The sequence below is a fragment of the Diaporthe amygdali genome, assembly GCF_026229845.1.
Source record: "Diaporthe amygdali strain CAA958 chromosome Unknown NODE_1_length_4327563_cov_65_473760, whole genome shotgun sequence".
In the NCBI taxonomy this organism is placed as follows: domain Eukaryota; kingdom Fungi; phylum Ascomycota; class Sordariomycetes; order Diaporthales; family Diaporthaceae; genus Diaporthe; species Diaporthe amygdali.
Window position 1 is genome coordinate 39,494 of NW_026517021.1, and position 13,773 is coordinate 53,266.

The following is a 13,773-nucleotide window of genomic DNA, read 5'->3' on the forward strand; positions in this document are numbered from 1 at the left end:
ATACCAGACACCTCGAAACAAATGCACCTGGCTTCCGAGGCTACAGACAACCCTAGACCTCGCCTCTTTCAAGTCCAACAGCAGCAGCAGTAGAGATTCTGTTGACTCAAACGCAAAACGTCATTTTGTGACTCTGACGTGGGTCCAGCACATCCCCGAGACCAAAAAGCCGCCTTCCCCCCTGACTTTTTCTAACAGCGGCCACCACCAGGTGAATTCCAGGCCTGCTTCGCAACCTGCCCTTTTCTCAGCCTGAACGTCGAGTCAGGCAGCTCGTCGCGAAGACCACAACTTGCCCCCAGATCACGTCTGGTTCCGATCCCAGGCCCTGCCTCGAAGATGGACATTCGCGGCGCACGACCACCTGGTCCTCCCACCATATCAATCTACGACGATGATCGCTATGGCTCGAGCCAGAGACCATTTGGGTCACACGGTCCCTTCAACCCCAATTTCGACCGAACCTTTTCTCCCGGAGCAGTGGGGATACCAAATGCGCATTCACACGAGAACCCTCCGCCTGCCCTTCCCCCACCACGCTTCGTACCCGTCGACGGGCCACAAGCACACCACAACGACTTTTTTGAGCGACAACGCAAGGAGTCATACAACGAGAGCTTTTTTGGTGGCAGAAGTGAGAGCGTGTATGGGAGCTGGAAGTCAAGGGCCGCGCAAGACGAGTTTGCCGATTACCGCAGGAGAGAAAGCAACACGACCTTGACAGGCAAGGACGAAGGCTACTCGAGCTTGTCAAGTTATGCCTCCTCGGCGTAGGTCCTTTCCGTGTTTTTATTTGTGACTCGCACAGCTTACCAAACCCGGGCGCTTCCCGGGCAGTACATTCCTAACTAACGTTCCTCGTCTAGGTCCCGCGACAAAGGCCCCAGTTTCCGGGTACACGATCAGTACCAATTTCCCTCTAGCGCTTCGTACGACAGCCAGCAACTCAAAAAGCTGGACGCGAAGAAGGGCTTAGACAACAGTCTGCCATCCCGTGGCTCTGCGTTGAGCGCATCCATGCGCTCGTTGCAGGATGGTCCGTCTCCTACATGGCCTTCGACCGATCGCCCCCACATCCAACTCCCCCAACTCTCCCTTCCTACACGTACCAAGCCTGCCCCGATTCTCGAGTCCACAGGCTATGCGGACACTCCTCTGAATTCGGCAGTGTCTCCTCGAAGTACGCCTTTTGCACAGTTAGCTCGGTCGCAGGACTACCGTTCACCCATCGAGCCGACATCAGCGATAGATTTCGACCGAAGTCCCTTTCCGAGGAATCGGAGACAAAATTCGGGCGCATTCCCGGGCGATCTCACGCCGGCGGATACATATGACCACGAGATGGAGTTTCCTATGGACGAGACCAACCGGCTGCGCCACATTCACCTTGACGAAGGCCAGCATTCTCGGGTGAACAGCTTTGATACTCAATGCTCAAGTCTGAAGCGGCGAGCTTCCAGCCCTCCTGTTGAAGAACCCGCCCTACGAAATGCATCCAGCCACAGCGATCTCCTCCGCCGCCGCGAAGGTATCTCCAGGGGCAGTCCAGCGCCCCGGCTGTCGGTCAACCCACCTCACGGCAGTATATCTTCCGTGTCGTCAGGCGACCGAAGCGGTAGCTTGGGAGGACTAAGCACAGCCACCAGCATGACCTCTTCGCTATCGTTTGGCCGAAGGTCGCCTATAGGGTTATCGCCAGGCGGTTTGTCGCCGACGGACGTGGCGAGCTCACCCTTCGCCACACCCAACTCCTTGACGCTGAGCCCAAGAACCACGATTGTGCCTCGCACTGGTCTGCATCAAAGAGGCCCAAGCGATCAGAGAAACATGGTAAGCCCTAGGAAGCTGACTGAGCCGACTTTGCGGACAAACAATGGCGTTGGGAAAATCCAAGGCTTCTACATGTGCGACTGTTGTCCCAAGAAACCAAAGAAATTTGACACTCGTGAGGAGTTGGGGTTAGTAAAATCCCACCCAATGCAGACGCCGCTTGAGAGGACATGGCTGACCAGAGATCGTGTGCTCTCAAATAGTGCTCATGAGGCAGAGAAACAGTATGAGTGTGCGTATTGTGGAAACCGTTTCAAGAACAAGAATGAGGCGGAGCGGCACCAAAATTCACTGCACGTGCGGCGACATTCTTGGTCTTGCTCGGCACTTGCAACCTACGACAGGGCATTCCACGAATCGACCACACGGCCTGGTGAAGCCGACACGTGCGGATACTGCGGTGAGGAGTTTGCTCGATCAGGGTTGACCCCGCCGGGGCATGTACGGCACGTCACTGAACAAGATTGGGACGAGCGGGTGCGTCACTTGCAAGATCATCACAAGTTCCGGGAGTGCAACAGCTCCAAGAAGTTCTACAGGGCCGATCACTTCCGGCAACATCTCAAGCACAGCCACGCGGGAACAAGTGGCAAGTGGACCAACATGCTGGAAAACGCATGCATGATGGAAGAGGAGCCACCGCAACCACCCGGGAGGTGAGGCGGGCTCGCGGTAGTAGAGGGCTGAAGCATTTGGCCGGTGGCGACCGGCTGTGATACGCACATCAATGCAGCAGCAGGGTGCACATGTGGAAATGTGAGTCCTCAGGAGGAGGAGAGGTTGCCAAGTCGCAAGCAAGCTGGATTGCCAACCTCGAATACAACCTACCACCTTCGCGTGACAGTCTCGAAGCCGCTAGCCAACCCTGATCACAGGGAAAGGTCGCGGCAAGAGCCGCAACACCAGAAGTGGTCGACTGGCCCGAGAAGTCGAGGCGAGAGGCACGGGCCAGGGCGATGCTTGGGGCGCTCGAAACTGCGGGCAACATTCACACGCCATCTGCGAGAGGCTGGCTTGAGCGTCAGCGGCAGGGCTGGAAACTCAGACGCATCGGAAACAATTCGCTGCTTTGCGGGGACGCTGACAACCAAGTACGCCACATGCGTGCACTAAAATAATTATCTTATACGTTAAAAGTCGAGTGCAGTCAGATATTGGTGGCTGGCATTTGCGACAATGCAGAAAACGATTTCAACCTGCCATCGTTCTAGCACGTCAGGTAAAACTACCTGCTATTTCGTCCAACTAGCCGACTGTGAAAAAAAAAAGCTTGAAGCACATGAAATTCGCTGTCCCCGCTCTCCACTCTCGACCGGCAGATTGGAGTTGGCAAGAGTGCGCGAAGGATTCAAGTGGGCCATTACACGGGCCTGGGACCAGCCCGCCTGCAGGAGCGTTGGCGCATTTCTGCTGGCATGCTTGCTTGTGCTTGTCGAATCGATGCGAGGCTCTCAACCTAGGCCCTGATACTTTGCGTTGTAGCACGAACACGGCATCATTTGGGTAGCTCGAAGGATCTCATCCTGGATCTACGCTGCGGTGTCGTCTGGCTGGCTTAGTTGCCTGGCCTGACTCCAGACATGCAACCTACACAATTGGGCCACCATACCGTCGGTACCTTTATCAGGTTCCTCACTCGCACAATGTCGTTTCCGCTGCGCGATTCATCATTTTCAAAGCTCGGTGCCTGGCCCGAAAGGTCTACCTGCACCTTGAAGACGAGCCGCAAGATGTAGCCTTCTTAAGCCAGTGGATGGATTGAACTAGCTCGTGTCTGCCTACCATAATTTGGCTGACTGTTTGAGGAGACAAGTCGAATTTTGGAAATTAGGCTACGAATGCTGTTCACATGCTCACATGCTCACATAATGCGGACCGCTCCATGTCTTACCGTGCGCGAGTCGACCCGATCTTCCAGGTCAGTTAACGATTTGGTAAATAGTCTAGTCGATCCTCAACCGCCGCAACCCGTCAGCGTTGGCTGCGCCGCAGGGCTGCTTGCGTTCGGGGAAACTCACTTAATGGTCACTATAAGTGCTGTCTTCTGATCTAAGACACATCGCCATGCTTCGCAGGGCCCACACCAAACCTCAGCCGAGGTAGGCGGACATGATCTCCCTGCCCCCATCGCTTTGCAAATCCCTAGCATCCCTCTGTCGGGTACTCGGCAACGCTTGCTTTGTCATGGTTAGTGGAGACGCCAGAGACGTGTAACGAGTGGGTTATCTGACATGAAGGGTTCCGGGATGCTGGCGCTGATATCGACGTCGACGAAACTCTACGACGAATGTGAGCAAAGGGAATCCATAGTCGACTGAGACAGCATGGTAGACAGCCTGTGAAAAACAAAAGCAGCCTTCTGTCGGTCAGTGCAAACGAAGCATTTGGCCACCAGTTGGAACGTCCATTTTTGACGAAACAAGGAGGTGGCCAAGGGCGAGGGCTGCAGAAGGTTTGAAGGATTCTGGTGCCTGCACGGTGCACAGCAAGCCCATGCTGTGCACTAGACACTGGAGCCGGGGCCTCGCAGGGCTCAATGATACTCTCGCCTGTCTGCTGTGGCCGGCAGCTCTCTCAGCCCGGCCCATTTCCAACGATTGTCATCACCCCAGAGCAAACAGCACCGCGCATGCGCGAGGATCAGAAGCCTTGAAAACCTGCACTTGGTCTAGTCATTGGGCCAAAGTCCTCGACATGCCGTCGTCATGGTTCTCGGCTGGTGATCATACTGTCGGACTGTATGAAACAGCCGCCTTTTACTACGCCAGGCCAAAGCGACAAAACATCCGCCTGGGCTCTTTTTGCTTTTGTCCGCAATAATACGTTTTTCCCATGAGGGTCCCCAATTGGGCCTCATTGGCAATATCATCATCGCCATCACTCAGGGTTTTCTGGGGGCGAGTATACGTTTTTTTTCTTTTGGCCGGAAGGATTGTTAGTCAGTTGTACAACCGGCCAAACCCGTCTCGCTTTATCGGCAGGATGCGGGCACTCTGGATCCTGCGTTTGCCTTGCTTGTACCCTCAGCTTTGATGTCTGAAAAAGCGAGTCGCGAGGCGAGACGTTGTGGATTCTTGGGAGGATTTGCATCAGCGCACCGCATGCTGCCTCCTTGCCAGAGGACCAGACCTGTCTGGGCGAGCTGGAAGATAGACGACGCGAAGGATCCAAAAGATCAACATGTGGGGGGAGAAGAGGCAGGGAGTGGGGGTTGACTTTATCCCCTTTTCTCCCTCTCGCTAACCTGCTTGGGACCTGGTGGTAAGAGGAAGCAAGAAAGAAACCAGGGGCTTGTGACGATTGTGGAATTGGGTGTGATTTCATACCTGGTCGGGTTACATGTCAAATATACCATTTTTCTTTATTATTTTTATTACTATCGCGCAATGCCTGGGCAGGCAGGCTAGGCTGGATTGGGTTTTACTACGTGCGCACGTTTCGAGTTATTTTACCCTCACGGCGGCGGTCCGTTTGATACGGCCTGTCGTGTCGGGGTCTTTTTCTTTCTTCTTTTTCTATCCCCGGGGCAATTGAGGAAGCAAAACCATGAATCAAGTATAATTATATATCAAATATGACATGTACACTTTCTGACGTGGGTGTACGATCAGGTACACATTGTGAAAGTGATTGATATATACATACACTGTACGGCACGGAACGTTACGTCTTTCAAAATGGAGGAGCGCGGGAAGCGCGAAGGAAGGAAGCGTTTCAATGCCACTCTAGGGATCCGCAGCCTTGCCCCAGGTGCCTTGTCTTGTCTTTTTTTCCCCACTCACTTCCCCATTCGCGACCTAGCCTTGCTTGGTTCATGTTTTTACTTGACCTTGCGGCGGGCCAAGGCATTTTCCCGTCAACTTGTGGTCGGCGGCAGCGGCTGTTTTACCTGATGCGTAGACCGACGGATCGACCCTCTTGCGTGTGTTTGATTGACGCGGCAGCCGGGTGGCCAACAGAACCAAAAGCCCGAGCAGGCAGTGTCGCTTTTGAATCGTTTGTGATGTGTCTCTTGGTGGCTGCCGGGCTGGGCTGGAGAATTAGTGTGCCTTGCTGTCGCTGGGGGGCTTCGCTGGGGTCGGGAATGTGGGAGAGGTCTAGAGGAATTAGTTGAAGGATGGGTGTGTGTGTGTGTGTGTGTGTGTGTGTGTTTTAATGTGGGTTTTGAGATTGGCTGGTTTAGTAGGCCTGTTCATCTCATGGTGATTGTGTGTGAGGGTGTGTGTGGTTGAGGGTGAGGGTGGTGATGAGCTTTGGATGATTCAAGAGTGGATGGAAATAGACGGACTAATTTTACACTGAGTATCAATTCTTCAGCCCTATCTAGGTACTAGTGACCGACCGACCCCATCGGAATGATTTCGCCTAGTCTATCTATGCTAATTATGTCTGTAGGGCTGGCGGGCTGTTCGTTGGGCTGAGGGAGATCGCCTGGCATTTGCGATGCTGCGCTATGTATTTTGGCCCCCAAAAAATCCCCCTGCTGCAGCTCCCCTCCAGGCAAGAAGCTGGCAAGACTGGCTGACAGGCTGGTGGTGGTGGTGGTGGTGGTAGTGGTGCACGTGAAGCCAGGCGTAGTGGTGGTGTGTTGGTGTGGTGGGTGTCAGGGTTGTCAGGGTGTGTAAGGTGAGTGGCAGTTGAGGCAGATATAACGGTCATGATGACTAAGCACCGTCTCTTCACGGAGGAATAGTAAACGGGCGACTGTGAGTGGCAACGAGCTGCCCCGCGCTAAAAGGGCAGCAGTAGGTGGGGCTTTCGAAGGGGGACAACAGGGCAACAGGGCCACAGGGCAACACCTCGGGCGTGGGGGCCGGAAAGGCGGGGCAACCACTTTTTTTCTGTCTTGCCTTTGCCTTTTTGCCTTCTCTCCCCTTGGTCTGGGTGGGTTAAAGCAGACCAGAAGTGGAGCGGGCATCAGATCGCATTCCAACAATTGACGTCGATGTCGACTGACTGTCTGACTGACTGTTGTTGGCAAAACCTGGCTGGCTGCTGGTGTTTCTGCATCATCATCTTGCATCTGCATCTACAGTACAACACAGTACAGTACTGCAGCATCTGATCTGATCGACCAAAACAATAGCCCGCGCCTGCACCGCCTGCATCGCCTGCATTTTGCCCTGCTGGGCCAGCACTCACTAACTCACTAACTCGCTCACTCACTCGCCCACTCCCTCACCGCCGTCAATGTCACGTCGCGTCGCTACGCCCCATCGAAACCAACATCGCACATCACACATCACACATCGTACATCGCATCCACTTGCCTCATTGGACATCGAGAGCCCTGAGAAGCCGGGACCAGAAATGATCACCGATCAGGGCGATCGTCACTACTGAAAGATAGAGAGAGAAGGGCACCCACACCTACACTGGTGCTCGCTAAACCAAACAGGACTGGACTGGATCTGGATCTGGAGCACACTGGACCTGGGCCTGACTGGATCGAGACTATGCCAGCGATTGATGAGTCAGACCGCGCCGCAATTTCCACCTCCGCCAACGACAGCATAGACATCGACGACTTCGCCTGCTGTGAGGCCAGCGACAGCGAGGCCGAGGGCGAACAAGACGACGACAGTGACAGCACCGCCCACGACGTCACCTCCCTGTCCCCAGGCTGCTGCTCACGCTTTGCCGCCCTGACCGGCCTGGACATCAACGAGATCAAGCGGGAGCTAGACGCCCAGAACAAACACAACTACTCGGCCACACATACCGCCGCCGACGGTGACGGTGACCCCCAGCTGCTGCAGCAGCCACCAAAACACCTCTGCCACGGCCCGCGCTCTGCCTTCGAGGGCGCCGACCACGCTCACCTGCAGTACATCGAGAAGAAGGCCATGGCCCTCAACCGCGTCGACGGGCCCGACGACCTCTATGTCGGCGGCGTCTTTGCCCTGCGCAGGCCCGGCGCAATGGAGGGCAAGGGCATCACTCACATCCTGAGCATGATCAAGTACAGCTTTGTCGACTGGCAGGGCTTCGAGGACCACTACGTCCACCTCAGCGTCGACGTCGACGACGTCGACGATGAGGACCTGCTGGTGCACCTGCCACGGGCTGTGAGGTTTGTCGAGAGGGGGCTGCGCGGTGGGGAGGGGCCCTGGCCGCAAGGAACTGTCCTACCAGGGACGAAGTGGAATAGGAGGGAAGCGGAGGAGGATGGAGCCACAACAGGGCCAGACGAGAGTGTAGGGGAAAAGAGCAGGACGGAGTCATTACCAGAGGCACAGATGCGCAACATGTCTCTGCAGGAGCACGCGCCTGCGCCCACCGACCCCTCAAAACCAGGCGCCGTCTTCGTACACTGCGCCATGGGCAAGTCCCGCTCCGTCACCGCGGTCCTGGCCTTTCTTCTGTGGAAATATCCCCACCGCTACGGCATCACACCTTCCATGCTCGACCCGCAACAGCGCGCGCCCGATGCCGACACCGCACGCAAGGCCGTCCAGGCCGCCCTCGACTGGGTGCGCAAGACGCGCGAGATCGCCGAGCCGAACCCCGGGTTCATGCAGCAGCTGGAGATGTGGGTCATGATGAGGATGCCCACCGCGAGCGGCGACGACGCCGTTGAGAGGCACCCCATCTACCAGCGGTGGCTGTGGGAGCGCGAGGTCGAGGAGAGCGCCAAGATCGGCAAGGCTCCCGAGTGGATCCGCTTCGAGGATGACCATGCCGATGATGAGAAGTTGCCGAAATCTGAGGAAGATACCGGCGCCGACGAGAAGTCAAAAAACACAACAACCGAGCTCCGCTGCAAGAAGTGCAGGCGGGTCTTGGCTACAGAGCGGTTCGTCATCCCGCACCAGCAACAACAACAAAAGTCTGGACCAGCGAGCCAACAGTCGTGCCCGCACCACTTCATCGAGCCGCTGTCATGGATGAAGGACGTGCTGGAGGAAGGCCGGCTGGACGGCCGACTGATGTGCCCCGGCAGCAGCGGCGGCGGGGCCCGGTGCGGAGCCAGCATCGGGCGGTACGCCTGGCAGGGGTTCAAGTGCAGCTGCGGCGAGTGGGTGTGCCCTGCGTTCTCGCTCGGAGCTAGCAAAGTCGACGAGGTCAGGGTGCCTAAGAAGGGGCCGCACCAGCAGGATGGGAACGGAGGAGGAGCGGCAGGGGAGTCTGCTGCTGCTGCGAGGGCGGCGGCGCTGGGGATCCGCATGCCGCCTGGGAGGAGGCAGAATAACCTATAGACCAGACGGGATTACTGATGGGAGACCAGTCTGTCCCGTCGTGATAGAAATTGGACATGTGTCGCAAGACAAGTACAGTACACCCGGGTACGTGCGGCCAGCCAGTCTAGCCGACCCAGCCCCAGCCCCAGCTCCAGCCCAAAGTGCCTAGCCCGGCCTGCCTAGTCCAGCCCTGTGAGGCACAGCCCTTTGACGTCTTGGGATATTTTCCTTGGTCTGGACTCCACTTGCGTTCTGTTGGTCTACAGTAGAGGGAACAGTTCGATCGATCAAGGTCACGAGCTAGCCAGCACGAGGGGGCCGAGTCAGAACAGCACAGGTGCAGTGACATGGCAATACTGTAGCGGCATGCGAGGGCGCGGCGCATGGCAAAAGTGGAGGAGGCACAGAAAACAACAAGGCACAGGGGGAAAAAAACCAAATGCCATGGCTTCGCTGCTCCTCCCTTCAATCCTCCAAAACGGTCCGCCGGCTTAAAGCTAGCGCCCCCCGGCGCGGGGGGGGGGGCACTCCTTTTGGAACGTCAGAAAGGGTGCCTCGCAGGGCTGCTTGCTGCTGACCGCGATCTCCACCCGCGATGGGGCACATAACCTGGCGCTTTTACTCAGATGTGACGATGGGCTTGCTTAAGTGGGGTGCATACCGCCTTTCCCTGTGCCGCATTCCCAGGTATCCAGACATGTCAACAACACAGAGCTACAATACGTGCCTCACTGACGATGATGATGACCACCTTGCCAAGACCGCACCGTTTTGCCCGCCCCGCCCCACGGCCGCTCGCGTGCATGCATGCATGCAGGCACCTGTATGTATGTACAGTACAGCACGACAGAGTGGGAACGAGCATGTATAATGCAGAGTCATGATGCCTGGAGCAGGACATATGTGGGAATGGTTGGTGGCCCCACGCAGTCAGGCCGTTTCCACGATGTGCCGCCCGCTTGCCCCAGAGGTGGGGAGAGGAAGAGACAGAGATGGGCAGGGCAGAACAAGGAATATTGACTGTGCCGCACACTCGCATCCATGAACTCGGGCCTGCGTGCTGAGCTAGCCTTGCTTGTTGGTTCTGCCCACCCCCCGCTACAAACCGGGGCGGGCTCCCGTTGGGCTGTTCGAGTCCGAGCAGATGGTGCGATACCGAGGTGCGTTGTAACGTTGGTGCTCTGGGGTTTGAGTTTCAACGGTGGTTAACTCATCATGTAGTCTTATGTACGTTGGTAGGATTGGGATGAAGGTTCAATCCTTCGCAAGCGGGAGATTTTGGGTTTCCCGCACGGGAGTCAGTCTCCGGCTGGGGTCTCAGAGCTGAACTCTGATGTGTCTTATATAATACCAAACCGCGAACGACGAAAACTATCACCACGGGCCGCAATCGCTCGCATGGTCTACAGAAAAGGAAACCCCCAGGATCACCAGGAAAGAAACCCGCCCCAAAGGAAAAAGCAAAAGTGGGCGGCCGGGCCCTGCTCATTATCTGATCGTCGGGGCCACGGCTTCGCCGCGCACCTGCAGTAGTAGCAGCAGGCAGCTCGGCTCGGCAAACATGACATTACATACACAATACACATCATTTCGACTACACAGTCACAGTACATAGACTAGATGCTCCTCCGCCCCTAACGGCCAACAGCAGCAGCGTTCCCTCGTGGGTGGGCCCGGCCACCGTTGTTGCAGTAACCCTGGCCCGCCCTACTCTACGCATGGGGGGACTGCTGATATACTGGAGAAAGCCGCATGTGTGGGTGGGTGGACTCGAGACTAGCAAGCCCTTGCGTGTCCCGATGCAGGATCGCAGAAAAAAGAAAGGAAAACGGTCGCGGCGCTGATGTATAGTACAGTATGAAGTTTTTCCTGTGGGGCCAGCCCAGCCGTCTGTGGCTTGCTTTGCTGCCTTGCCTGTCCTGCCTGCTGTCTCCGTTCTGAGACGACATATCATCTGGCCCTTTTCCTGAACGAGGCTAGGTGCATATCGTTGGACCCTGGGGTTGTCTTTGCCGTGGGATTTATGGCGCCGTGGGCGCATTCATCACGGACTTTATGGATATTGGAATTGCGAGTCTTTGGAGTGGGCCTGCATGTTCGGAAATAAGGGACCGGGGTAGACACGACTGTTGTTGGTGTGCGAGGATGCCTCCTCGCCGTCCGCCTCGTAAGTGCTGGGTGGTCCTTCCATAGAAGCTGTTAAAGTCCCGGCGGTGTTGGGTGTATGGCATTGCGCTCCTTTGACATGTTCTGTGTTTCTGCTTGAAGGCACGCTAGACAGATCTAAGTACACAAAGAGCTGGTCTTTTTATTTTACACGACTTGAAGATTGGCGATAGCTTGGCCATCTATTCAGCTCGGAGTAAGTCTTGCAGTTTCGAGGTGAATGATAAGTTTTGCGAAGGAGGGACAAGATGCTCAAGTTATGCCTGTCATTTACTTCCATCTTAACTCCGTAGGAATAAAAACTTTGCGATGAATCAAAAATAGATCTGGGCAATGCACATGCGATCAAGATCTATTCAAAAAGTCTAACTAAGAACTGAAGGCACCAACATATCAATTGTCTTCGTCCGAAGTGTAACTTTCACCCGGTGTAAATGCTTCTCAAAGACCCGATCCCAAATGAGAAGCATGTTCGACCACAGTCCTCATTAGCAAATGTTGGTCGCGTCTCTTGTTCTTGTCTTTGTCTTCCGTTTTCAGTGCGCCAGTGCTCGGGAGATCAACCCCTTTGTGGTTAATGTGGCGGCTTACTTGTGTGTCTTCACCCCTTCTCCTCACATTGAGTGATGATGACACATTTTATCCACACAATCTTAAGGTCGCAACACCCACACTTGAATCCTTCGCGCCGACGGGGACTTTTAATTTTCTTCTGGCGCGCTTCTCACCTAACCCTGCTGACGTGCCACCGCAAGACGGAATCCTTCGCGGGGCGCTTTTTGGCTCTCGGATACTCGCACCTAGCTCGCTCCATGCTGGCAAGGTGTAGCCACGTGAACGAGGTCCAATCGACTAAGCTGGTGTGTCTTGAATCACCTCATAATCTCCTCATGATTCCGAAAACAACGACTAAAGCAGATCTGCAGCTGGATTCTCCTAAGCGTTGAATGATACGATGGTGTAGTGGGTAAGATTGTTTCACCTCAGCAATATACCGAGGCACTGCATGTACAAGGCCTGGGGTTTGAGCCATGGGTGTCTTTTTACCGGGGTATCAAAAGCAGATGTTTTGCCGTTCAGAACCAAACATGGGCACGAAATCCCTCAATCATCTGACATGCCCCAGACGCAGGGCCGCCGCCAGAGTCTGACAGGCAAGTGAGGCTGGCACCTGACCCACTCCCGAAGGATTCGCCCGCCGAAAGAGCCTACAACGATGATGATATGACGAACCTTGGAAAACCCAAACCCATGTGCCGAGGGAGAGAGCCTGAGCAGCAGCGCTCGACCCACGGGTTCCATCCCTCCATCCTCCCATCGTCGAATCCGTCCAACCTGATCGACTCAAATGCTCCCACGTCTGCCCCGTGCGACTCGGGCTATGTCCATCTTGCATGCAATGATCTGCCCGCTCATCCTTCGGCCCCCAAGACTGCCCAAAGGACCGGCCCCCTCGATTCACGCCCAGGGCTAGCAGCAGAGGTTTTTCCCGTCTGACTGTGACAGCCCTCGGCCCGCCGCGGGCTAGGCTTGAAGAACGCGGTACTTTTCGCCGCTGATGTATCGATACCTTGGGGCAGATTGGGACCTGGCGAGGGGAGGGCAGGGTACAAGAAGCAGATTTTCTGGTCTCTCGCTGACACCCACCCATGGAGGGCCTTTCTTATCGCGCCCCGGGGGTGAGCCCTGCCCTGATGTAACGGGCAGGGCTACCGCAGACTGACGTTGAAGTCCCGTTTGTTGCTGTACGACGCTCGAGAACGCAGGAATGTCTCCGACTGGCCGGCATACGACCTACAGCCAAGACAATAGACACAGCCCCTCGGGTACAGGGAGTGAGTGTGATATGTATGTTGGTGTCGATCGGCTCGACTGGTTGTGGTTGGGCATGTATCCAAGGACCAGGCCGGTGACAGCCATGCACGCCCTCCGCTTGTGCATGAGAGGACGGTCGCATATTCTCCGCCCGATGGCCTGTATCTCGCATGCACAGGCGGAGCAGATCAGATAAGCCGAGTCTCCGGCGTTTGACTGCAACGAGCAATGCGACCGCTGGTATACAGAGGTGCCAAATTTCCGCGCTATCCGGCCGCCGGGCCAGTGCTCACGGTCGAGCGTGATGGTGTGGCTGTGTTTGGGATCATCCCGAGCGCTTGGATGACGAACGTAGTAGGTGGCAATTACTGAGCCTCAGTGTCACGGTAAAAGAGGGACATTTTGCGTATCTAAAGATAGAATCTCATGATTCCTAGAGTACACGTACGACCAAATTTAATTTGCACATGCACATCCTGCATGGAGGCACGCGAAGTGTAATTCAAGATTATTGTGGCTTCGGTGCAAACATGCCAGGAATGCCGATCACGCTCACATGAAGTCAGGCTTGCGAGATTGGAGGGACTGTTCTGGGACTGTCTGAGCGGCGTCAAAAGTAGCGGGCCTTGCCGTTACATGCGCATAATGAAGAACAACTTTTGGTGGAATGTGGATATCAATTGAGATCACATGCATTCTCCTTAGGTCGACGAAGTGGTCTGGAACACCGGAGGACGACATTGGAGGTATGCGGTGAATGGTGCTTTGATAAAAGCCCTGG

General features: G+C 55.7%; 3 protein-coding genes across 3 annotated transcripts; 2 read left to right on the top strand and 1 right to left on the bottom strand.

The window, feature by feature from the left end:
• Window positions 1-339: 339 nt before the first annotated feature.
• J7T55_005570 (uncharacterized protein) lies at window positions 340-2,848 on the top strand (the record flags this gene model as incomplete). Its single annotated transcript, XM_053143466.1, has 5 exons — window positions 340-770; window positions 867-1,958; window positions 2,034-2,486; window positions 2,564-2,586; window positions 2,706-2,848. The coding sequence occupies 5 exons, from the start codon at window positions 340-342 to the stop codon at window positions 2,846-2,848; spliced, it is 2,142 nt and encodes a 713-aa protein (XP_053000341.1).
• Window positions 2,849-7,286: 4,438 nt separating this feature from the next.
• Window positions 7,287-9,029, top strand: J7T55_005571 (tyrosine-protein phosphatase yvh1; the record flags this gene model as incomplete). The annotated part of the gene is made up of 1 exon (XM_053144568.1): window positions 7,287-9,029. One exon carries the CDS (start codon window positions 7,287-7,289, stop codon window positions 9,027-9,029), a length of 1,743 nt encoding a protein of 580 aa, XP_053000342.1.
• A 3,857-nt stretch (window positions 9,030-12,886) lies between these two features.
• J7T55_005572 (uncharacterized protein) lies at window positions 12,887-13,733 on the bottom strand (the record flags this gene model as incomplete). Its single annotated transcript, XM_053130035.1, has 3 exons — window positions 12,887-12,971; window positions 13,051-13,305; window positions 13,549-13,733. 3 exons carry the CDS (start codon window positions 13,731-13,733, stop codon window positions 12,887-12,889), a joined length of 525 nt encoding a protein of 174 aa, XP_053000343.1.
• Between the last annotated feature and the right edge of the window lie 40 nt (window positions 13,734-13,773).